Source organism: Drosophila busckii, chromosome 2L (genome assembly GCF_011750605.1).
Source record: "Drosophila busckii strain San Diego stock center, stock number 13000-0081.31 chromosome 2L, ASM1175060v1, whole genome shotgun sequence".
In the NCBI taxonomy this organism is placed as follows: Eukaryota; Metazoa; Arthropoda; class Insecta; order Diptera; family Drosophilidae; genus Drosophila; species Drosophila busckii.
This window is the reverse complement of record NC_046604.1, coordinates 13,575,624-13,599,720: the sequence shown is the minus strand read 5'-3', so window position 1 is coordinate 13,599,720 and position 24,097 is coordinate 13,575,624. Positions and strand designations below refer to the sequence as shown.

The window sequence follows — 24,097 nt, the reverse complement described above, 5'->3', positions numbered from 1 at the left end:
AAACAGCGCTTAAATTCATATATATAAAATTCCATAAGTATGCAATATAACGAGTTTTAATATTTGTTTAATTTATGCTGTAAATTACCCACAGTGCAGCTCACAGTGTGTCTCATAATATCTCAATCAGCTGAGTTTGAGTTTTAATTTTTGTTGTTCAGCTTTGCTCTAGCATTTGTCATGTTTTGTTTGTCTTGGTCTGACTGTGCGTCTGTCTGTCTGTTTCTTTGGCCTAGAGCGCAATTTATGCATGGGCTAAAGCTACGTGCAGTGCCTGGTGGAAGCCCAAAAAGTATGCATAACTAAGACGAGCACGTTTCGGAGATAACACTGGGCAAAAATAAAAAAAAAAAACAGCAAACAAGGCAGAATATAAAATCAACTGGAGACAAGTCATTGATAACTGTATTTGTTTACGTATGCCAGCCAGACTTGTATATACTTTTGTTAACTGGCAACAAATAACGAAAGCAAAGACTTATTTTGCCTTTTTTTTCTTCCTTTGCTGCTGCACAAAATTAACAAGTTTGTATTCAAATAAATCAAACCACAAAATGCAAACTTGTTATTTGCTTGAAAATTGTTATCGAAGCCAGAGCGGCAAAGCACGCACAATAAGCCAAATGCAAACAAAGTCGAATGCAATTCCGAAGCGAGCGAAACCCACAAAAGTAAATACATAAAAGAATTGCAAGCAATGTACAAAAAATAGAATTGTATAGAGCAAAGCAGGGGCAGCGCTAAAGCAGCAAATAGTATAAAAGTGAACAGCATTTTTGAATTAGTTAAATAAAGTTGACTGTACTGTAAGTTAAAATAACGCATAAATTTCTAATAATTTTGCTGTTAAATATTAACATTAATTTAAGTCCTAACTGAATAAAAAAAAGCGTTGCGCTTGCTAAAAAAAATATCCATACAGTTAACAATAGTTTATGACACGTTGCCAAAACAAAAAACTTTTTTTTTCCCTTACATGTTGTTGTTGTTTTTGTCGCAAGCTGTTACCAAAAACCTACTAAAATTGGTTACACATAGAGGCGCGTAACTTTTTTCTGTTGCCTTCTTTTGTTCAGCAGCTGAGCAACTGCATGAATATCAATATTTGTAAGCTTTTTGGTTAGTACCAACAACTGTTGTAATTTACATGTAACACCCCCACCCCACCCGCACCACTGTGTAGCCGGCAAACAAACATGAAAACTTTTTAATTTTCGTGCACGTTTCCAGGGCCAAAAGCTTCCAGCCTTAACTTGCGAAACGCGTGCTGATTGCACATCATTTTCAATGTGCTGCGGCCCACTCGCCTGCGCGCTCAAAAGTATGCTAAAAAAAAGTTTTTATTTTCGCTTTCTCTTTCTCTCGCTTTCTGGCATTTTCCATTTAGCTGGCGCTTATATGCGGCTCAGCGACATATTAAACAATCGAAAAGCACTTGACAAGGACACATAAAAAATAAAAGAAAAAATATACAAAAGGCAGCGCCGCACCCCCTTGCAGTTTTCTTTTTTTTTATCAATTGATTGCCATTTCAGGGGCAATTTTTAATGAACAGCAAACAATGACGCCTGGCAAATTGTTTATTTGTCATAGCAGCTTAATTATTTATTTTCTGATATGCGCGCGACTTAAGTGTGTAAATAGTAAAAACGAACTGCAGAGCAGCACAAAGGGGCTTAGATAAATTAAATTAAATTTCTATAAACGAAACTGTTACAAAAATTGTTGTAAATATTTTTAATGCATTTTTCAAATTTTAATGCAAGCAAATTGTTTAAAAATTTGTAAAACGACTCAACAAATTTCCACTTGAGTTTTCCAAATGGTAACAGCTCTTGAAATATTTTGTAGCTATTCAAATAAATATTTATTTTAAATGCTTTATCAAATTTGCTACACAAGTCAGCTGTTGAGCTTAAAACTTCATATCAAGTGCCAGCTCTCTAAGCTAAAAATGTTGTGCATGCGGCACTCAGCGCAAAAGTTTTTGCTGTCACTTTCGCACTCAACTCGCTCACTCTACTGTATGCATTGTGGCCACGAGTGTGTGTGTGTGTGTTGCAAATGCATTTGATTTACGCACATTTATTTGCCAAATAGCGGACAGGCAGGCGACCAACATGGCGCATGCATAAAAGCCAAAATGCACTTGGCCAAAAGTAAACAGCAGCAACCTGGGCAGGCCACACGTGTTCAATGTTTAGACACGTTAAACGTGGTAGCAAATGTTTTAAAATAAATCTGTAGCTTACCTGAATTGGGTCCATTGCTGTTGGGCCGGGCAGAGGGGGCGCCGTCTCTGGCCTCCACTTCGAGGGCGTAGGCGCCCTTCTTCTCTCTATCGAATACGGTTTTGGTAAAGATTTCGCCGCTTTGCAAATTAATTTCAAAAAATTCTTTGCCCTCGTTACGTGGCGAATCGACGATGTAGTAGTAAACCTGTGAAGCGAGAGAGAGAGAGAGAGAGAGAGAGAGAGAGAGATGAATATATGCATAGTTTTTGTCAACAGCAGCAGCGACAGGCAGGAAGTTAATTAAAAAACATGTTGACTGCGGAAATTGCAAAAAGTGAAATCAACAAAAAATTATAGCAAATTTTATAACATTCTGAAATTTAAGCTTAAGTAAGTAGAAGCAAGCGCACGAGCTAATTAGTGCGCACATTTAGCGCGTACATGCAAATTACTGCGCTGCAGGACATCAAGGAAAAGGACACGCAGTTGTCCAGTCGTCGCCTAAAAAGTGGCATATTATTATAATCGCGAATGTGGCTTAAGGCCACAGCTGAGGCTATTATACGCCTTTTCTCTTTGTCTGCTGCTTTTGAACTTTCAACGAAGGGCTTAGCAAACTTAGAGCGTGTGAAAATGTGCAAAAAAAAAAACAGAAAATGGCACAACGCTTTGACATTTATTAGCCCAACTGGGCAGCAAAAAAAAAAAGAACTGTAGACAATTAAAATGAAGGCAGCAAAAAAGGAAGATCCTTGTAAATAGCACTCAAGGTGCATCAAAAAATAAAGAGCAAGCTGTGAGCTGGAAAAAAAGCGAAACTAATCTAATGCATTAGCATTGCGCTTGATTAGAGTTAAGCAAGCTTTAATATGTGGCAAAATCGAAATGAGATTTTAATTGAAAAAGTGTGTGGAATGCTCTAAATAAATTAAATTATTAAATTATTTGTTTAAAATTCGCTGCCTTCTTTTAAAAAGAATTTTAGGCCAAATGCTTGCCCCGTTTGAAAAGCAGATCCAGTAAAATATTCTCAAATATTGAAAACTTTTAATAACATTTTGCTTGTTATAGTTATTATTTCTAAAAGTTTAAAATAATTTCCTTATATTGCAAGTGAGTGCCATTTGTTGTATAAATTTTAAAACTTTAATGCGCTTATTACTTTTTTAGGCTCAAATAAATTTTCTAAACTTAAAATCTCATTTCATACATTTTAATTAAGAAGCGAATGGAAATTACTTTTATGCGCTTATCGCTTTTAAAAAACTCAAATAATATTCCTAAAATTAAAATCTAGTTTCAAACATTTTTATTTGAAAGCAGTGCAAATGGAATTTTGGAAAAAATATTATCAAAACTTTCAATTTAATTAGCTAAATTCAAAACGAGTTTGACACACATTTTAATTTGATAAAAATTTTAAAAATAAATGCAAATTTAATCACATTCTTTATACTGAAGTCAAAGCTGCTATTTCTATTTCTATAACTTAATTTGTTTAAAATTCGCAGCTCTCTTTAATAAAGAGTTGAACGCTTTAGTTTGCTATTGCACATTGATTAACATTTAAAGTGTCTCTCGCTCTATAATTTAAATGCTTCATAGCACATTAAGCAAATGGCGCTTTAAAATTGTCAAATCGACAGACGCAACGAGTCGATGGAGCTGTAGACTGGCAGCTCCATTCAACGATTTAGCATGTGAAGTGACTCTAGAGCGCTTGGCATTTACTTTTTTCTTTTACATCGTTACACAGTCATTCATTTGCCAACAATCGCCTGGCATTTCCGCAGCTCAAACTTCACCCCCACCCCCCTTAACTGCCAACCCCTTTGCTGCTGCACTTATCAATTCAGCGCACACCAATGGGCGGGCGTTTGGTCTGGTCTGGTCGGGTCGGGTCTACGTTCACTCAATTTGCTACGCATTGAGCTCACCTGATTATTTGGGAATGTGCCGTCCTTGTCGATGGCATTCACTTGTGTCACTTTGGTGCCAATCGGTTCACCCTCCAGCACTGTTTCCTGTTCGCGTTCGGTGAATAACGGTATTTCGTCATTAACATCCTCGAGCATTATGTAAACGGTCGCTTCCGATGCCAATTGCTGTGCGCCATTATTCTGCAAAAAGAAAAAAAGGAAAAAGCGAGTTGGGAGTTAGCAGCGCATTTTCATTTATTGTGTTTTTATTTTAAGCTTTAATTGCTTAAAAATATTTGCGCTGCCCATAATTAAATAATTAATAATAAAACATTCTTGGCATGCGCGCACGCATACGTGTTGGCCATAATAAACTTTTGGCATGGCCATATATATATATATATAAGTGTGTGTAAAATAAAAACATTTATTTGTGGAATTTGGTCAAGCGCAAAAATTTAAGTAATTATGCAATTTGCAATTTCATATTGTTTGCCATAAAATGCAATTTTTGCATAAAGTGAAAAGTTATGCAAAGACAAATTTGAATTAAAGAAAATGTTTAAATCTGTTTCTGTTTATCAAATTATCAGATATTTAAATTGACACTGTGCAGCAATATGCAAAATAATTAATATTAAGCTTAAGAATATACACAAAATATTTAAGAAAAATACTAAGTAAAATTTTCTGTAGAAATTTGATCACAAGTATAATTAAATAATATTTTTTTGAATAATAATATAATACATATTTATCTAAATATTTTCCTTTTTTAAAGCTACGTACACTTAATATTAAAAAAAAATATTTTAAAAAAATCTAAGAGAAGTTTGTGAAGAAATTTGATCACAATTATAATTAAATATTTTTTTGAATAATATATAACTAAAGAATATAGTCTTTAATATATATAAAATCAAATAAAGTCTAAGAAAAGCTGCAAGCATTTTTTTTAAATATTTTATAAGTTCTTTAAATAAAATAACAAGCTCTAATAACTAAGCTAGATGCAAATAAATATTATTGCGTCTCTAAAATTCACTATCAATGACTTTAAATTATTAAAACTCAATTCTTTAAATTGTGTATAACCACTCGCTGCTTTAAAATTGTATCAATTAGCTCGAATTTCATTGATTGCCTGCTGGGCAGCAATCAATCAATAAATCTTATGCTTAACTAGGCGCATTATGGCGCTAGCCTGAATTAAATTACAGCAAATGCCACAATAAATATTTTATTTGATATATTTTGGCCACACACACACACCAAAAAATAAGACACAGCAGCGAGAGCGAGGCCAGGAGCTAAAAGATATATTTGACATTAATCAAATGCATATGATATTCAAACAGGCATGTAAATGTTTACACATTGACATTGACAGCAATCAGAATTTGATTGAAAAGCATTTTGTGCTTAGGGCGTGAACAAGAGAGTGAGAGAGAGAGAGAATGAATTATTTATTTTGCAGTAATTTCATATCTGTTGAGCAAATAACAATTTTAGTTAATTTGCGTTTAGCAAGCAAAACTTTTGCTTACAAATACTTTGGCTTGAGTGCGCGCAGCGTTTTAAATTAAAACTGAGTTGTGTTTTGCAACTTTTTAATATTTAATTTGTTGCATAGCGAAAATATTTGGCGCAACCGCAACGAAAAATTAATTTTAACATTGCCAAGCCGCTGGCCAACCGCAAAACTATTTTACAACCAAACATAAAATAGATTTTTAGCTACGTTGCTGTCCATTAGGCTAATGCGCAACTAACAAAAAAAAAAATAATAATAATAATAACAACTATTTGCTATTTAATTAACTGCAACTAAAAGTGCATGCGGCGCTGGCCTCTGGGCGCAGCCTGTTGTCTAATGCACAATTTGTCAATAAATTTGCAACTGAATCACAGCACTAATGAGCTAAAATTCATAACTTGCTACTTGATTGAATTGCGCAGACTGTCAACTGACAGTTAGTCAATCAAGTTTTGTAACTGTTAACGCATTGCCTACAGTGTCAAATGCTTAAAGCAACTGCAACTATCCAAAGTCAAAGCTAACAGCAGCCGCTTGGCTTGGCCTCGCGCTAAACTTGCGTCAAGTAATTAAAACTTTTCAAATCAAATAATTACGAATGTTCGTTCCACTATTCCAAAAGTCAAATACATGCAACAGTCAATGCCTCAACTCACTTAATTGAGCGCAGATAAAACTTTCGTTTGCCTAAGCAAACAGTTGAACTTAGTCTATGTAACGATTTTAAGTCTATCAATAAATAATTATAAAAAAGTTAATGAGCATAAAATATTGCATAACAATATTCAATCAATTACTTAAGCATATTTAATTTTAGTATTTAATTTTAATGTAATTGTATTCGTATATATATTTTATATATTTGCCTTTTGCTACTTCATTTCATATATATGACGTATACTTAATGTTTGCCTTTTGCTATTTCATTTTATATATAACGTATACTTAATTTTTACTTTTTTATATTAAACTCACCTCCACACGTATGGTCAGATTATATTCCTTTATACTTTCATAATCCAGCGGATGATTAACCTTTATATCGGCCCACGTATCACCATTATCCGGTCTTTGTTGCAAATAAAATGTATGAAATTTATTTGTCTGTGCCGTCGACCCAGGCATTAATCTATAGAAAACCGTTGGATTGCCCTCAATGCCCGAACTGCAGACGATTTGGCATAAAGCGTAGCGTTGAAAATACATAAAAAATTGCATGTGAGTACCAAAGCATTGATTTCATTTTAATAAATTGTTAGTTGTTGTTAAGACTAGAGCTACATGAATATTTAAATGTTAATGCTACATTAAAAAAAACGTTTGTTATGCTGTCAAAAAACAAACAGCGCATATATGCGAACTTACTTAACAAAAAGTAGCTCACTCTTAAAAATTTACACACACACACATGCAACAAGACAAAATACAAAATGATTTATTTGCAACTCTCGCAAATTGACTTTGACTTTGTCAGCAAAAAAAATTAAGCAGCAGCTGTAAGTCAACAAAATAAAAAAGATGGCGTCAAAAAAAATTTAATTGCCATTTTGTTGTGTCAAAAAGTTGTTGAGATGCGCTTTTTATTTCTTAGATGGTTAAGAGCGCGCTGATAATGAAAAACAAATTAGGCAAAGCAAATAGCAAAAGCAACGAAAAAAAAATGTAAATTTTATTTACAACATTTGACGCTGACAGCGGCACAAAATTCAACAAAAAAATACTTGAGCAAAAAACAAAGGCAAAAGTCAAAAGACTGTGTGTGGAATAAGAGTAGAGGGTGGGGGTGGGGGTGGGAGTTATGTCAGTGGATTGCATGAAATTTTTTGTTTGGTATCAATTTGATTGTGTAATTGTGTTGGACTGTGTTGAAGTGTATATATAATTTATTGAGAAAATATAAACTAATTTTCTGTAGTGTATAGAAGTGAAGAATGTGTGTAAAATACACTGAAAAATTTTATATGTTTTTTTGTATAAAGGTTTGCAGTTTTGGCAGCTAAACTAAGCTAAACAGAATTTGAAATTAGAATTAAATAAAAGTTGTTTAAAGAGCACAAAACGTCGCTTTGTATATATAAAATATTTAGACGATGTTATACTATAATTTGTGGTTGTTGTCTCGGCTACACTTAGGCAAACACTTGAAAGTGCTGCACATTAAGCGCACTAAGACAACAAACAAACACACACACACACACACACACATACATACAAACATTATGATATACGCGCACTTGAAACTGCTTCCTGTGCTTGCCTCAAAACACTTTTGGCTTAATAGCAAAACTGCTGCTATACTAGGCTATATACATATATATAACTTGACAATTTTTTGTTGTTGTGCTGGGATAAGATAATTGTAAAAAAATATTGTAATTTAAAAACTAAAGTGTTTGGTTTCGAGCAAAAAGCCAAGCACGTTTAATAGTTGGCAATTTTCACAGTATTACTTAGCATATAAATGAAATTTACTTAGCGCACTAAACTAAACGCTAACGAACGCTTCATGTGCATTTATATATACGTAAGTGTGCGGCACACGGTGCGTATGTGCAATCTACATTGCTTAAGTGCATTGCTTTTAGTGCTCAACAATAAAAATGTACCATAAAAATAGTAGAAATTAAAAACAAAAATATATAAAATATGCTTTATAGAGAAAACTAGCGACTGTGGCCTGTGGCCACAAAACTGACGCATAATTAAAACGTCAGTTGCCATGTGCTTGGTTTGCCACGAAGATAAAAACACTATGCGTTATGTTAATGCGGGTGGGGGGGGGCGCGGCGCTCTTAGGGCTTTAACTGCAAGCCAAAAGTCATTTAAGTGCCCAAGCTGCCGGCTTCAAGTTTTTAATTGCATTTATAAAAATAAAATGCAGCGGGCAGTACAAAAAAAAAAAGTGAAAATGCATAGCAAAGTTTATTTGTATAAGTTGCGCATTTTTTTTTTTTTGCTAGTCTAAGTGCTAACTTTAGCCACTGGTCAAGGTAATTCAAATTGCAGCCGCAGGCGCACAAATTTTCTCTCATTTAAATTTACTACTTAATAAAACAATAAGTACATAAATTATTGTGCTGCATTTTAGTGTAAAAATTGGTGCGAGTTTGTTAAGTGTGCAAGTGAATTTTGTAGTGCATATAAAATGAGGATGATAGGGAGCAAGGATTTAACATTGATTCGAGTTAAAAACATTTAGACAACATACAGAGCATTTGAAAGAAAATAAAGTTTGCTACTTTATAAACCAACACCAATGTAGGCAAAATAATAATTTTATATATTTTATAGCTGATATAAACTAAGCAAAATGTCATGAAAGTTATTTTATTTTTTCATTTGGTTTTTAGCACTAACAGACCTGGCTTTGATCGAGACGACTTTGCCGCCAACGGGCATATTTTCCTTGACATATATCGGCCCATAAACGACATGATCCCAAACGGGCGGATTGTTGGCACGATCGACCACATCGATTTGTACTTCAACAGTACGCGATAATGGCGGATAGCCCTTGTCTTGGGCCATCGCTTCTAATTTATATGTCTCGCGCTGTATTTGGCAAGTATTTTGTGTTTCAAAAAAATTTTCAAAATCAAGCGAGAGCGTTGCACAAAAAAAAAACAAACACAGACACGTTGATAAATTTGGTTTTTTTTTCTTTGTAGTTAAATACAAAATACAAAAATGGTTTTTTATATATGTTAAGTAAGTTTTAAAAATTAAGCAGCTTTAAAAAATGATAGAAACTTGTTACCAACACCTTGTAAAACAAGAGTCTGCATTTAAAACAAAACAGTAAAGTCGCAAGTTTAGAAACCGTTTTTAAGTTTCGTTTACAAGACTTTTTTTTTTTAAACGCAGTGCAAATTATTTTTTTCTTTTAAATCAAGTCTCGACCTTAGCCTTCAAAATATTTGAACAAAATTTGAAAATAATTGCATACATATTATAGATAAATGCAGCTGAGCTTTAGTTGTATTAATATATATGTTTTTTTTTATTATATAAAAAGAAATTATATGCATAATAAATAACTGAAAATTGGGTTTTGTGCAAATTTTTCCATAGCATACATTTTTTTTAAATATTTGTTTTTTTTGCGATATATTTTTCAACTATTGCTTTTTAACATTTTTGAACGTTTTGATTTTTTAGTATTTACCTTGTTTTTATGCTAAACTGCAACCTTTTTAGAAGAGTAGACATTTGTTATGTATGTAACCAAATTATATAACCAACACCAAAATTTTGTTGTTACCAAGTTCACTGAGAGTTAACCAAAGTGTAGTTTGTTTTTTTTTTATTTGTTGCAAAGAGCGCAGGGTAAAAGTTTCCAATGGGTTAGAAGTGTAGTAAAAGGTGTAGAGCGATTGCAACAAAATGCAAAAAATGGGATAGGTAAACCGAATACCGAAATTCGAGATCGGAGCAAAAATACGCAGCAGAGACCAACAACAATGCGTTGCATATTTAAAACCAATGCAATTTTTTTTATAATTATAAATCAATCATTTTTGCTTAGCTTGTTGCTGGGGGTTTGCAAAAAATTTAGCTTGGAGCTTTTTGTTATGCTTCAAAAAATTTAACATAACATTTGGTACTTAACATTATGTTAGAGACAAGACACAATTCGTTTAGCCAGGACACGCACCCAATGCGTAACGAATTGCTGTAAAGCTTAAAAGCTAGTTATGTTAGCTTTACAGTGTACACAAAAAATAGTAGTAGGGTAGTATATTTAGTAGTAGAACTAACTAAGTTTAGTAGTATACGCAGCTTGTTAGGCATGTCAACTCGCTTTTTGTTATGTTTTTGTTTTAGTTTAGTGTGTTTGTTGTTGTTGCTGTTTTTGTTGTGTAGTGTAGTTGGCTATACAAACCTTGCCTTAACCGATGTTACACGGCTACCCACAGTAACATTCTCACGTATATAAATGGGCCCATAAGTGCTCTTATCCCATATGGGCGGCTTATTATTCCGATCGACGACATCTAACTCAACATCAACATCGGCATACGAGGGCGGATCACCACGATCCGAGGCACGCACACGCAGGCGATAACGATCGCGCTGTTATCGATTGATTTCGAATCAAATTCAATATTCAAATGTTTTGTTTTAAAGCCAAAATGTTAGTTTTTGGTTTGTGTATAGGGTTTTTGATTTGTTACATTGACGATTACGTTTTATAAATGGCATCGTTGTTTATTTTTTAAATTTTTTTTTGTTTAAATGAAAATGAAAATGTTTTGTTATTAAGCATAAAAAGAATATATTATAAAGTAGGATACTATTGTTTTTTGTTGTTGTTAGGGATTAAGCACAGGGTATAAGACAAAAACATACAGTGGGTTGTTTGATTAGTAGTTGAGGTGTGAATTTATAACTTATGATTTTGACGAGACTATCACTGGAGTTACCCTAAACTAAACAGCGTAGTGTGTTTTAGTTAACATTTAACTATGTTTATGTACAACATGTATGTAGGAGGCTCTGAAGTTAATTTTAGCCTACAATTGGGTTTAATTGTTTTTGTTTTTTTTTTGTTGCTGGGTTAGCACAAATTGTTAAACACTTTATTATTTATAGAAAATAAAATGCTATTACTTACAGGATAACAACCCTAAAGCGTTGAACATCATAATTTATGTAAATATAAACAGAAAAATATTTAAGAATTTTGTTCGCCTAAGTTCACGCTCACAAATCAAATTTGAAAATAAAAATAATTAAAAGGTGCAGTTGAAATAAAAAAATATCAAGTTAAGCTTAACTATATATAGTTTAAAAAAAATGTATTTATATGAGGCACGCTTTATTTATAGCGCATGCAAAAAAATTAATCAAAAATTGTTATGTAGCTCTCTCTGTAGCTAGAGACCTTCAAAAAATGTCATAGTCTCGGCAAAATATGTTTATTTATATTCAAATTTTGTAGGCAGGGTATCGTTTTGGATTTTAGGAATATTTTTGTTGGGTATGCAAAAAACAAAATATCAATAAATAAATATGTATATATTTATTATTATTATATGCAAAAATTGTTACAACGATGCTCAAAAATAGGCGTGATCGTTTCAAGGGTTTTTTTCATTCCTTAGCAAGTTGATAAAACCTTTTAAACCTAGCGCAGCACCTAACACCAACCGAAAAAAAGCAGCTGGCAGTTAAAAGCGTTTCCCATTACCCAGCCCAGTTACAAATCCCATTATAGTGTAAACTGTATTTTTTTTGTGTTAGTTGAATTGTTTCAAAAAATGTTAAAAATCAATTCGCTTTTGCTTATAGTTTAGTTTGCTTTTTTTTTTGGTATTTTTTTAAAGCCAATTACGCACGCTAAGAACTAAACAAAAAATATATATAAACTAATGCGAAATGAAATTATATAAATATTTAGTTATTGGCTTCGAATGTGGCAAAAAAAACTTGCACTGCTTACACATCGAATTTAAGTTTAACTATCAAAAAATTCAGTTGGGCGCGTTCATTTTACAAACCAAAGAAAAGGTGCAGTTTGTAAATTAAATTCGAAAATAAATAATTAAATTTTGCTTTAATATTTGATAGCCCTGCTCAGCGCTAAGCGCATAAGTTAGTAACAAATAAAATGTATAATTTTTATAATTTAAAACTTGGTTAGTTAGGATTCGGCAAACTCAAAAAGGTTTAAAAAATAAATTTATAAAGCATTTGAATTAGAAAGCAAACACTTACGTCAAGCGGCTTCTTCAACACTATCCAACCAGATTCAGCTTGTATATCAAAGTATTCCAAGTCGTTGGGATTGAACGGAGCACTCAGACTATAAACAATAGCACCATTATTATCGGCATCCTCATCGGAGGCTGAGACACGCAAAATGTTTGTGCCAATGCTGGCATCCTGCTTAACATTCTCCACATATTTCTAAAAAAGCAAACAAATTAATTAATAAACATATTAATAGTTAGCATAGCTGGGGCCACTTACCTGTCGATCAAACAGCGGCGGATTATCATTAACATCGGTTATTTCCACAGTAAATGAGCAGACGCCTTCCAAGCTGGGATCACCTTGATCTGTTGCCTTGACTGTTACGGACACAAATTTGCCATCGTCGCCTTCACGATCGAAAACTTTGTTTGTTGACACTTCGCCTGTTTCTTCGTCCACTGTAAACTTGGTGCCCTTTTGATTCGGTTGCTGCACTATGGAGTATTTAACCTGTCAAGCAAGTAAACATGCAAATTTGTTTAATAACTGACACCATTTTGATTAGCTTAGCCCACCCCTAGCCCACTTTTCCTTTTGACCAAATGTCACGCTATGCATTTTGCAGTGCATTGAACTTGAGCGTGTGCGCATTTATGAAACTTTAATTATTTGGCTGGCACAAATTAAACAAAACTATAGAGCTATTATTAATTGCTAGCTAGAGTGTAATGGCTAATTTCTTATAAGCAATTATTATTTTTAATTATAATGCTAGTTTGCAAATATATTCTTTAGAACCTGAAGCTTTTTGTATGTTTTTCGTAAGCAATATTATGGGACAAATGTTTATTAAGCTCTTTGATTAGTCTACAATTAAGTTATTCTTTAGTTAAATTATTAAATAAATGATTTAAGTACAATATTCAATACAAACTTGCACTTTGGTGGTTGCACTTAAATCAGTTTAGCTAAACCTGACGAGCGTGCGCCTTCTCCAACGCTCAGTCTTCTACTGAAGTCAAAACAAAACTGACCGACCTCAAGTGAGCAAGCGAAAGCAGCGCTGCTCGCGTTCGTTCTTCGGCAAAGAGTCTTCGCTGCTGTAACAGAACAAAAGCTACGCTGCTTTGTTGCTGCGAGACAGCCGAACGCACGATGTGTGCGTGAGACTGCAGGTAAAAACCTTACAGCGAGCGCGAAAGCAGCGCTGCTTTCGGTCGTATGCGCTCGATCGCTCAGCGCTGCTGCAGCCGAAAGAGAGCGCCAATGTTTTGCTACTGCCAAAGCGCTCACTGTGCATCGTACGATGGAGCACGTGGTTTTCATTTTGACTGCAGCTAAAAACTTTCCATGAGCAGCAGACTGAAGACTGACTAAAGACTTCGTACCCATTGTGCGTGTTTGTATTGAAGCTGGCGCTCGATTGCTCTTCGCTGCTGTAACTGAACGAAAGCATCGCTGTCGACAAAGCGAGAGCACGAGTTGTGCATCGTACGATGGGAACATGTGGTTTTTGTTTTGACTGCAGCTAAAAACTTTCCATGAGCAGCAGACTAAAAACTGATTGAAGCCTACGTGCCCATTGTGCGTGTTTGTATGCGAAGTTTTCTTACATGTGAAGAATAGTTTAATATGTAGTAGCTTTGTTGCTTAGTTTATTAAGCAATTGTCTAATTAATATGTTCAGCTAACTTTTTGTTGCCATTATAAATTTCTTTGCCCCCACTTATGTAACTTTGCTGCTTACCTGTCCATTCACGCCCTTGTCCTCATCGGTGGCCACCACCTTGATCACTGGACTGCCATTGGGCGCACCCTCCTCCACTTTGGGATAGTAAGTGCCGCAGTCCTTGAACACAGGCTTATTGTCGTTAACATCGGTGATGAAGACAACAACCACAGCAGTGGATGTGTGAATTGTCTGATCGCCATTGACGCAGCAGGAACCATCATCCATGGCAGTCACATTCAGTTCGTACTTGTCGCGGTCCAGGCTAATGGCTTTGTTATGCAGACGAATGACACCGGTGATGTCCTCGATCACAAACTGGCCCGAGCTGGTGCCGCCGCCCACAAAGCCAAAGCGCACATTGTCGCCATCTTTGTCGCTGGCAACGACAGTGGTGACCAAAGTATTGGGACCGGCATTCTCATCCACATTGGGTGTGTAGACTTGTTGCGAAAACTTGGGCTCCTCGTCGTTCTTGTTCTTGGTGTAAACACGCACAGTAGCGGTGCCTGATTTGGCGGGTTCGCCTTTATCCTTTGCCGTGACCAGGAACTCATAGTAGGCATTATTGTTGTCCGCATCGAGCTGCTTGTTGTTGACTATAATGCCATTGGAGTCGACAGCGAAATGATCATCGGATACCAGATATTCGATTTCCGCATTGGCGCCAGAGTCCGCATCCATCGCCTTGACACGCAATATGCTTGTGCCCAGCGGTATGTCCTCATCCACATTATGCGCCTGATAGTCCGGCAGCTCGAACTTGGGCGCATTGTCGTTAACATCGGTAACGCGTATGACAAGCTGCAGGCAAATTGAGATACGAAAATTAATTTTTTATTTTTTTTTTTGTTAGCTTTCTATGTAATCCAAAACCTACATCAACCATCATGGAGAAGCCACCCGAGTCCTCTGTAGCTGTCACAATCAGCGAATAAACGTGCGGTTGTCGCAGGTCCTCAAAGTCCAGCTCCTTGGCCAGCTTCACAATGCCCGATGTGGGTCCAATGTTGAATGTGCCCGCACCCTGTCCCTGGGCCTTCAATGTATAGCGTATCTCGCGGTCCGCAAAGGATTTGGCCTTTACCGAAATGATGCTGGAAAAGCAGAAAAGAAAAAAATGAAAGCAATGACAGCAATGTGAGCATAAAGTGAAAGATAACACACATAATGAGTGGGCGTGGCAGCAACTGTTGTCATGTGAGCAATATGCAAATTTTTGTATGCAAATACAGTGGAGCTTGCCTAGAGAAAATGTGCTAAGATTCAAACTTAATGAAGCATCATATTTTATTATCGAATTAGTTCTCTTTTGGATTAAATATTTGTTATTCAAACCAATATATTTTATAAGCATTTTCTAATCCATATTTAGTTAAAAAAAAATAAAAGTTGAAGACTTTATGAATTTTAACAAATATTAAATTTCCATGTTTTAATTCATTGGGAAATCTGCGTGTATTAAAAAAATGCATTTAATTTTTAATTCTTGAAGTCTTTTTGTCTTATTTTTAAAATTTGCAGTACTTAAATTTTATTATTAATTATTTTTATATTAGTATTTATTTTAATTTCAAAAAATCACATATAATTCCTTTAAATATTTATTTGCTTTCACAGGTTTTAATTTGAAGCCCTAAATTTGGTTTTCTATGTTTTGAAATACTTTTGTTAGCGTTCACTTTAGCGCTAGTCCACTGTAGCTCTTACATATTAAGTAGCTTTGCTGAACAACGAGAGTTTTGCATTGGAGGAGGACTCTGCTCTGCTCTCTGGCGTTTTGTCACACGCTCCACTGGCTTTTGACAGTTGTTTTCCTATTGGAATTTTCAATGAGCCAACGCAGGAGGAGCAGCAGCCTTGTTAGCCACAGTCGCTGACAGTCCCACACTCGATTGTCATGCACCAATTCGCATAAGTTTCATTGGCAGCCAAACATTAATTTGCATACATTTGTGTGTGTGTGTATGAGTGTGTTCACTTTACTTACTCGGAGTCCTTTTTCTGATTCTCTGGTATTTCGGCCTCATAGTTTTGCATATAGAACTGAGGCGCACGCTTGCCGCCCACAATGGACAGACGCTCCTCGGGCGTGCTCTGGAAGCGACGATCGTCCACTTTGCCGTTCTGATCCTCAGCCTTGACATAGAGCACATATTCCATATCGAGCTGGAAGAGATCTGTGCCGCGCGTGCGCACCACACCCGAACGCTCATCGACCTCAAAGCGTCCGCCCGTGCGATCGCGCACAATGAAGTAATGTATATTATGATCCGTATCCGGATCGCGTGCCTGAAGCGTAAACACGGGCGTATTGGGTGGCGCATTTAGTTGCACCACCGCCTGCATGGGCAGTGGGCGATTAATAAAATACGGCGGCTCATCGTTAACGTCTTTGACTAAAATAATCACACGCTGGTTGTCCGTATACTTAATGCCAGCTGCAAGAGAGAGAGCGAGAGCGAGAGAGAGAAACAAATTATTAGCATACAAAGAAAAAAACTTTTGCATATTCATGCGCATATTTTAAGGCAAATTCTTTGTGCTAAAAAGTTTTGCCATTGTTATTACAACTAATGGTTAGTTTGCTAGAGAGAGAGAAACTTGTGGGGGTGGCTGGGCAAATACTTTTAGCCCATACTGTGTCTGTCTGTCGCGCTGTCGACGCGTGAAATTTAAAGCGCTCCAATTTCACTTAAGCCATTCAAATGCAATGAGCTGTAAAAGCAGCAGTCGTGTCTACCTGCCGCAAAAATGTTGCAAGGTTGCCACTTAGCCTAGCTAACAAGTTGCATGTGCCATTTGTTAACTTAAACTATTATTTATGGCATTATTTTGCTAAGCATATTATTTTATAAATTGAATATAATTAATAAAAATATAAGATATGATATGAAAAATTAAGTTACAATAAATATATATTTAATTTTATTATGTACATCGACGCTTATAATTTTTAAAATTTTTTTTTTGCACAATAAAATTATTTTATATTTATAAAACTTTTTTTAAATTTTCTGCTGCACTTTGTTCAATTGTTAATATTTAATTATTACAGTCACTTGCATGTTTGCTACACTTAAACAAAAAATAAAGCTAACAAGTTTCAATTTCCAAATATTTTCTGCTGTTGCTTTTTTTTGTGTTTGCAGCTCAAATTAATGCAGTAGCCAATTTTTTCTGTTTTCAACTAAAAAAATCAATAAAAGGAAAGAAAAAACTGCCGCCTGTGCGAGGGCCAAGTGGAAAAATAATAAAGCTGGGGTCGCTTTTGGCAAAAGGAAAAAAAAACAACAAAATAAAAAGAAATGTCTGCAGCGGAAAATACCAATCATGTTGTTGTTGTTGTTGTTGTGGGGCAGGCAACAATAAAAGCAAACAGAGGCAGCCTTACAACAAGGCACAGGAACTGCTCGTGCAACAAAATGGGGTACGATGCTGGCTGCCGCATATTAGAAACATGTGTTGGCGTGTCTGTGTGAGTTTCAAGTGTAGTGGTAGACAAATAAGACAGACGATTTGCTTGCCCTTTGCTCAAAAAGCTCAAAGCAAGCGAGCCAAGTAATTCGAGCGCTATAAAGGGGGGGCAGCAGAAAATAAATATCAAAAGGAGCTAGCGATAGAGAGAGAGACCAAGAGTGGGGCGCACATGTGTAATTTGTCAAGTGCAGCCAAAGTGAATTGTAAACAGCCTAACACAGGTGCCACACCCCCCACCCAAGCACACACAAGCTTTAAGCCTAAGCTATTTGCAAATAAAGAAAAGTTGAAAGAGCGCAAGAAAATGCCTAGCAAATATTTTATGCCTTTGCAAGTTTCAGGTAAAAGTTTGCTGCTAGCTAAAAAATTTAAATGCAACTAAAAGATAGAAAGCATAAATGCAAGCGCGCAGTCCTTTGTTGTGCCACATGCCACACGCCACAAAGCCAGCAGCAGCAGCAACAACAAAATGGCGGACATCCGTGGCGGCAATGCATATGATGGAAACACAGAAGACTTAAAGCGTAGTCAAGTGTAAGCGAGAGAGAGAGACACAGTCGCTATAACAATAGACAACAGTCTACATTTATTTTTATTTTTTATCTTCATTCTAGACATTAGCTCAAGTGCTTTTGTTGACTTAAAAAAATGACTCAAGCTTTTGCTTAGCTTTAATTTGTAGCCAGGCACTCAAGTTGAGTAATTTTTATTCAATAAGCGTTAATTCTAGGCTCTAAACTTTTGCTGCTAAGCCTGCTTTACAATTAAGTCTTAGACTTTAACAAATAAAATTTTCTTCACTCATTTCATTAATAACTAATAGCAGCCTTTGCTCTCTTGCTCTACTATTTATGTATTTATTTACTAATTGTAAGATTTACTCACTTTTTGCTTAAAAGAAAATTATTTTGTTTACAGTAGTAAAGAAATTCGCACAGTAGCACAAAAGCATTTAAACTAATTTGAAATATTGCTTGCCAGCTTCAACTTTGTCAAGTTAATCACTTTCCACTGTTTCACGTTCTTCCTTTCTCATTTTACCCACGCTCAGCAGCGCTCTGCTTACGCGCCAAGGCAGCGACGCATAAGAGAGAGCGCGCATCGTTGAGAGAGCGTTTCGTCTCTGCTGTGCTGCTTGAGCGAGATTCGCCGTTACTATGGCTGAGTTCTATTGAAAAACACATGTGCGCATATTACGGGATCACCTCTCTATCGACTGCGCTGCCTTTGTCGCTTAGCTTATTGCTGACTGCCGAATTTTTCCACCGCCTGCTGCTCTTTCTAGTCATGCGAGTTTGTTCTAATTCTTAGCTTAGTTAAAAATGTTCTGATTTCATTTTCTCTCACATCACTATTATACATACATATGTATGTATGTACATAACTGTTTTCATTTGTTGTTGTTGTTGACAACAAACCAGAGCTGCTTACTTTTTTCTTAGTCTACTGCTCTATTCAATAAAATGTTTAACTTTGCAATTTTATTTAGTCTTTTTTTTTTTTACTAAATATAAATAAGCTAGCTAGTCGGTATTTCTTTTATCCACTTCTGGTAGGTAAATTCCCAAACACCTTTATTTTAATTAAATAGCAATTCTCAGCTAACAGCTTAACTGCATTAGCCCTCTCTCTATTTCTCTTTCTCTTTTGCAGTTTGCTTATGCCAACTTAGCGTTAGTTGCTGTTTATTAGCATTTAGTAACAATTCTAAGCGTGTTATGCTTTTATCACTAACCGCAGCAGCTTATTAAGAAAAAAGTCAGAGGCAGCAGCTCAGACTCAGACTCAGACTCAAAGACTCTTAAGAAGTCAAAGCTGCTCCTGCTGCAGTTTTAATGCCTCGCTCATCACTGGCAAGGGAGTAAAAGCATTGTCAGCAATAAGCCAAAAGATTCAGACGCTAAAGCTAAAGCTAAAGCCTTGCCAAGGGGATGCCGTATTGTGTTTATTGTTGCTGCAGCTACCAAAAACAGAATAAGAAAGAAAAAGGACCCGGAAAGGCGTTCGTGGGGCGCGTGGCTTTGTCTGCTTTGCTTTGCACTTGAGCAGCAAACAATGCAAGTGCTGAATCTCAGTAGTAAATTGCTGCGCATAAAAATTGAATTTCTTACATGGAAAATTGACAACTGAAAGTTGTCTGGCTCTACTCTATACATAAATTTCGCATACGTGCTAACATAAGCAAAAAAAAATAAGTCCTCACAACATTTTGTGAAATTTATTTTAATGCTTCTCTAATGTGATGTCATCCGCTGCGGAAGCGAGAGAAGTGAGAGATTTAATGGTCTGGCATAAATGAGTTAAAGTTACAGTGTAATTTTAATGCCAAATTGACTAGTTTATATAAATGAGCAAACAAGGCATAGGAAAATAATAGAAAATGTTACAAATATTTGTTTACAATGAACATAAATATTGCCCAATTATTGGCATTTTTTATTGGACTACATTTATTATTAATCAGTAGTCAATAAAATTAGCACTAAATGAAGTTCAGTTGTACATTGAGCTGCAAATATTTATTGCAAATTGTATAGAAATAAACAATTTAATTAGATTTGCTAAAAGTGAAGAAGAGAATTATATTTAAAAACAGGAAATAAGAACAACAATAGCATTAATTGTTAACTTTTATTCTTATGACTATTTTAAACGAAGATTTCTTTGCTTTAAGCGGCTTTAAGTTTTGTATATTCTTTAAGTTGTCAACTAAGCATTTGTAATTTTATTTTATTTATTTTCAGTTACTTTGAAAGCTCATTGCTGTCATTTTATGTGACAAACTTGCTGCTACATTTTTTTTTGTTTTAATGATTGCAACAAATTCTCTATCAGCATAAAGTTTTTGATTTTTTGACACCCTTTAACTTAATTCCCCGCTGCAATAAACTTTTAACAACAACAAGTCAACATTACTTGATTGTTACTTTTCCGCCATTTAACTTTGACCCCTCACTTATAACTTTGTAGACATAACCCTCACACTTAATGTCGTACAAACAATTGACACTGTCGCCTTATCAAAAAAAAAGAAGAAGGTGAAAAGTTGCAAAGAAAAGTAAAAAATTATGTTTGCGCTCTTTGCTTGATTAAAATGCAGTCAAGCTGAAAGGTCTTTCTTCTTCTTCTCTTTATTCTATTTGATTTTTGGTTTAGTAGCCCCCCAATGAGTTTCTTCATTTATACGCTTCATTTTTCTGCTTCTGACTTGCGGCTACGTTTTATGATTTCGATAAATACGTGGCCATAGCCACGTAGGTTAGCTCGTCGTTACGTCTTTTATGACTCCCTTAATATTTGCGTTATGGGGTTGGCATATATCCATTCCATATACTTTCATATTTCTTGCCTTGCGCTTCGATTTTTTTGATGGGCGTGTGCAGTTAATGAAGCTGCCAAGACCAACACACACAAAGGCCAAAGCTACAAAGCTCAAGTCAAATATTGAAACTTATTGAAGCAGAAGTTGTGAGCTGTATAAAAGACTTTGTTGTAAGTTTTTGTCTGAGTAAATATCGTAAACAAGAAAGCAGACAGCAGAAATATTCACTTTAGAGGGTGTCGGAATATTCTCATAAATTTCGTTCAATATGTGAAACATTTTTGTGAAGCTTAAATAAAAAAAATAAAACGCAAAATAAAAAAAAAATTCACAAAACTAATTGATATATAAATATTTGTCAGACGAATTCTATGATTTTCTATGATTTTTATCTAAAATAATCAAGAAAATGTCGCAATATTTTCATTTTACTTGAAAATAATGCCAAAGTAATAATAAAAATATTTTAAAATAATTCTGTTATTTTATGAAATTCAAAGCTACATAATCTGTACTATTTATATGAATATAAATTTTTTTTTTTAATTTATATATAATAATATTCTCATATATCATTTCATAGTTAATTATTGCAGCTTTAAACAAAAGCGCAGCAACTCAATTGAGACATAAATTCTTATTAATTTGCCTGTTTTGTATTTTGTCTTGTCAGCCACTAAGTAATATGCTAAATACGCTTATCGATTAACTAGTCACATTACTTAGCTGCTTAGGCACTTAGGAGTGAGTGTGAGAGCGAGAGAGAGCTAAACAGGTTAGTCCAGCTGTGCGTAGCTTGTGGCTAATGAAAACATTTGGAGAGGCATTTAGGAAATTTGTCATTGCAAATCAGTGGCAGCTAACACAAGCAGCAAGAGGAATGAGAGAGAGAGAGAGAGAGAGAGAGGGGGGGGAGAAAGACTGTTAGTGGCTTAAAGCACAGCGTGCAGTCTTCAGTTTAAGATTGAGACATTTAACACCTGCAAGCAGCAAAAGGCAGCAACGAGTTCTTTGCATGCAAAAATATGCGACAGCAGCAGTTAAAAATAATGTTATAGCTGCTGCTGCTGCTGCTGCTTCTTCTTCTCTCTATAAAGACCTTTAGTTTAGTGGGTGTCACATTTCTTTTTCTACTACGTTCTACTTTCACATAAAGTTAACAAACTTAGCACATGCATTGCCATAAAGCATAAGCGCGTCATTATTTTAGTGCGCCCCAAGTCGCTTTAATTGCCAATCTTAAGCAAACATTAATAAATTAATTAGCGCACTCAAGCATAGAGCCCTCGCCCACATTAAAACGAAACTCTTAAGGCCTCTGCTAGCATTAACAGCAACTTCAAAATTAACTGCCAAGTAAGCTGCTGGCAAAATAATAAATTTCGCAGCTTATTTAGTTGCCAGCGCCGGAGCTTGCAATGAAAATATAAATTCTTTTGCTAGAGCGCAGCGCAGCGCCCGAAGTTGTTGTATGCAAATTGCAAGTTTATTTTAAAAGAAGTTAGAGCGCTAAGAGGTGGCAGTTAAAATAAATTAAAAATAAATATTAAAGTTGGCGGGCAAAAGAAAGAAAGAAAGAAGCTTGCAGAATTTCTTGCAATTTTAATCGCAGAGTAAAAAGTGAGAGGTAGAAACTTTCAAGCAAAATATATTTAAACAATATTAATATACAATTTTTTTAATTAAAAGCTGTACTATATTTGTTTATGAACATTTGCCAGACCTACGGTTGTTAATCGTAAGCAAATAAATACAAATTTGTAAAATTTAATGAGCAATCAAATTTGTATATTCATTTTTTTTAGCATTTTTTGTATTATATTTTTTACATATTTTTTAAATATTTAAAATATTTTTTATATATTTTTTATGATAACAACTGAGGCACTAAATTTAATTTGCTTCTTTTGAGCATAAACTAAACTATTTAAATTATTAACTCTTAATACAAGCGACACAACGAAACTTTCAACTTTTCAATTTAATTGTTATAAGGACATAAAATATTTATGTTATAAGGACTGCTCCTCATTTCATTCAGTGCACTGCCTAATTAACTGTCACTTTAATAGAGCAACAGTCATATTGCTGTTGTTAGCAGGCAGGCGCCTCACATTTAAAGCAGCTTGCCACAGCTTGTGGCAAGTTTAGCATGCAAAGCCTGACAAAGCACAGTGGGCTGCAGCCCACAAAGTAAAATGAAATTGCGCACATGGCAGACATTAAGCGAAAATTAATGAAATTTTCTAGCAGGTGTACAAACAGGCTATAGCTCAGGCTTGATCCGCTGCTGCTGCTGCTGCTTTAGTTTTAGCATTGGGGTGGGGCTGGGGCTGGGGCTGGGCGTTGCCTTTTATCTGGCTCAACTGACACGACTGTTATCCAGCCATCAGCCATGCTAGCTGATTGAGTTTGATGGCGATTTTGTTTGTGTGTGTGTGTCGACTCCGCTGACTTGATTGCAATTTTAGCCCCAAGTGCGCACGGCAGCAGCAGCAGGAGCAACCAGGTGGTGCATACCAATCAAAGCCATGGCAGCTGAGTTGAGCCTCAGCTAACAGCTCAGTCGAGTCATTAAGCCCTGCAGCGCTAGCGAGAGCAAGCTGTGTGGCATGCCACATTTGTTTTGATTTGCTTTGATTTCTGCCTACAAATTTTCTTAAAGTTATAGCAAAACCTTAAGCAAGTTAAAACAGCATAGTAATAATATTCTTAGAAATTAATCCACAAGAAACTTGCCCAAAGACTTGAATGAAACTGCTTTTAAAAATATGTAACTAAAAAAAGAAAATTATTAAAGTGACATAAGTCAATAAATTAAATAAATAATTTGTTGCCAGCGCTTTACCAACCAAGTTAGTCTAGTTGTGTAAACTTCTCTATCTTTAATAATAAATATAAAAAATTAAATAATTTAAAAACTCTTTATAAATACAGCGTAAATTTTGTGAATTAAATCATATTGTTTTTAAAGCATTTAAAGCCTTAAATAAATATGCACTAGTCTCAAAAATATGTAAATAAATAAATTTATATTTATATGAGTTTCTAATAAAGTCTAAATGAATTGCAAATTTATTGCAAATGCAATACATAGACACATATTTTAGTGATTAGTGAACTGCATAAATTGCTGTATTACCTTTGGCTTTAACTGTGATAAATGTTTTTATTATATTA

The 24,097-nt window shown here is 35.1% G+C and overlaps 1 protein-coding gene across 8 annotated transcripts in view; it reads right to left on the bottom strand.

Annotated features, from left to right (window-relative positions):
* Positions 1 to 24,097, bottom strand: part of LOC108607828 (neural-cadherin) — a 90,206-nt gene that overhangs the window by 55,522 nt on the left and 10,587 nt on the right. For 4 of the 8 annotated variants that reach the window (XM_017998881.1, XM_017998882.1, XM_017998883.1 and 1 more), the window contains exons 2-11: positions 16,106 to 16,556; positions 14,996 to 15,212; positions 14,134 to 14,919; positions 12,663 to 12,896; positions 12,408 to 12,599; positions 11,305 to 11,316; positions 10,573 to 10,763; positions 6,666 to 6,855; positions 4,172 to 4,354; positions 2,253 to 2,439 (exon numbers count right to left, since the gene is read on the bottom strand). In XM_017998881.1, the coding sequence (XP_017854370.1) occupies positions 2,253 to 2,439; positions 4,172 to 4,354; positions 6,666 to 6,855; positions 10,573 to 10,763; positions 11,305 to 11,316; positions 12,408 to 12,599; positions 12,663 to 12,896; positions 14,134 to 14,919; positions 14,996 to 15,212; positions 16,106 to 16,556 (2,643 nt within the window). Of the gene's footprint in view, positions 1 to 2,252; positions 2,440 to 4,171; positions 4,355 to 6,665; positions 6,856 to 9,051; positions 9,243 to 10,572; positions 10,764 to 11,304; positions 11,317 to 12,407; positions 12,600 to 12,662; positions 12,897 to 14,133; positions 14,920 to 14,995; positions 15,213 to 16,105; positions 16,557 to 24,097 lie in introns of all 8 variants that reach the window. The other 4 variants (XM_017998884.1, XM_017998886.1, XM_017998887.1 and 1 more) reach the window with 1 other exon arrangement.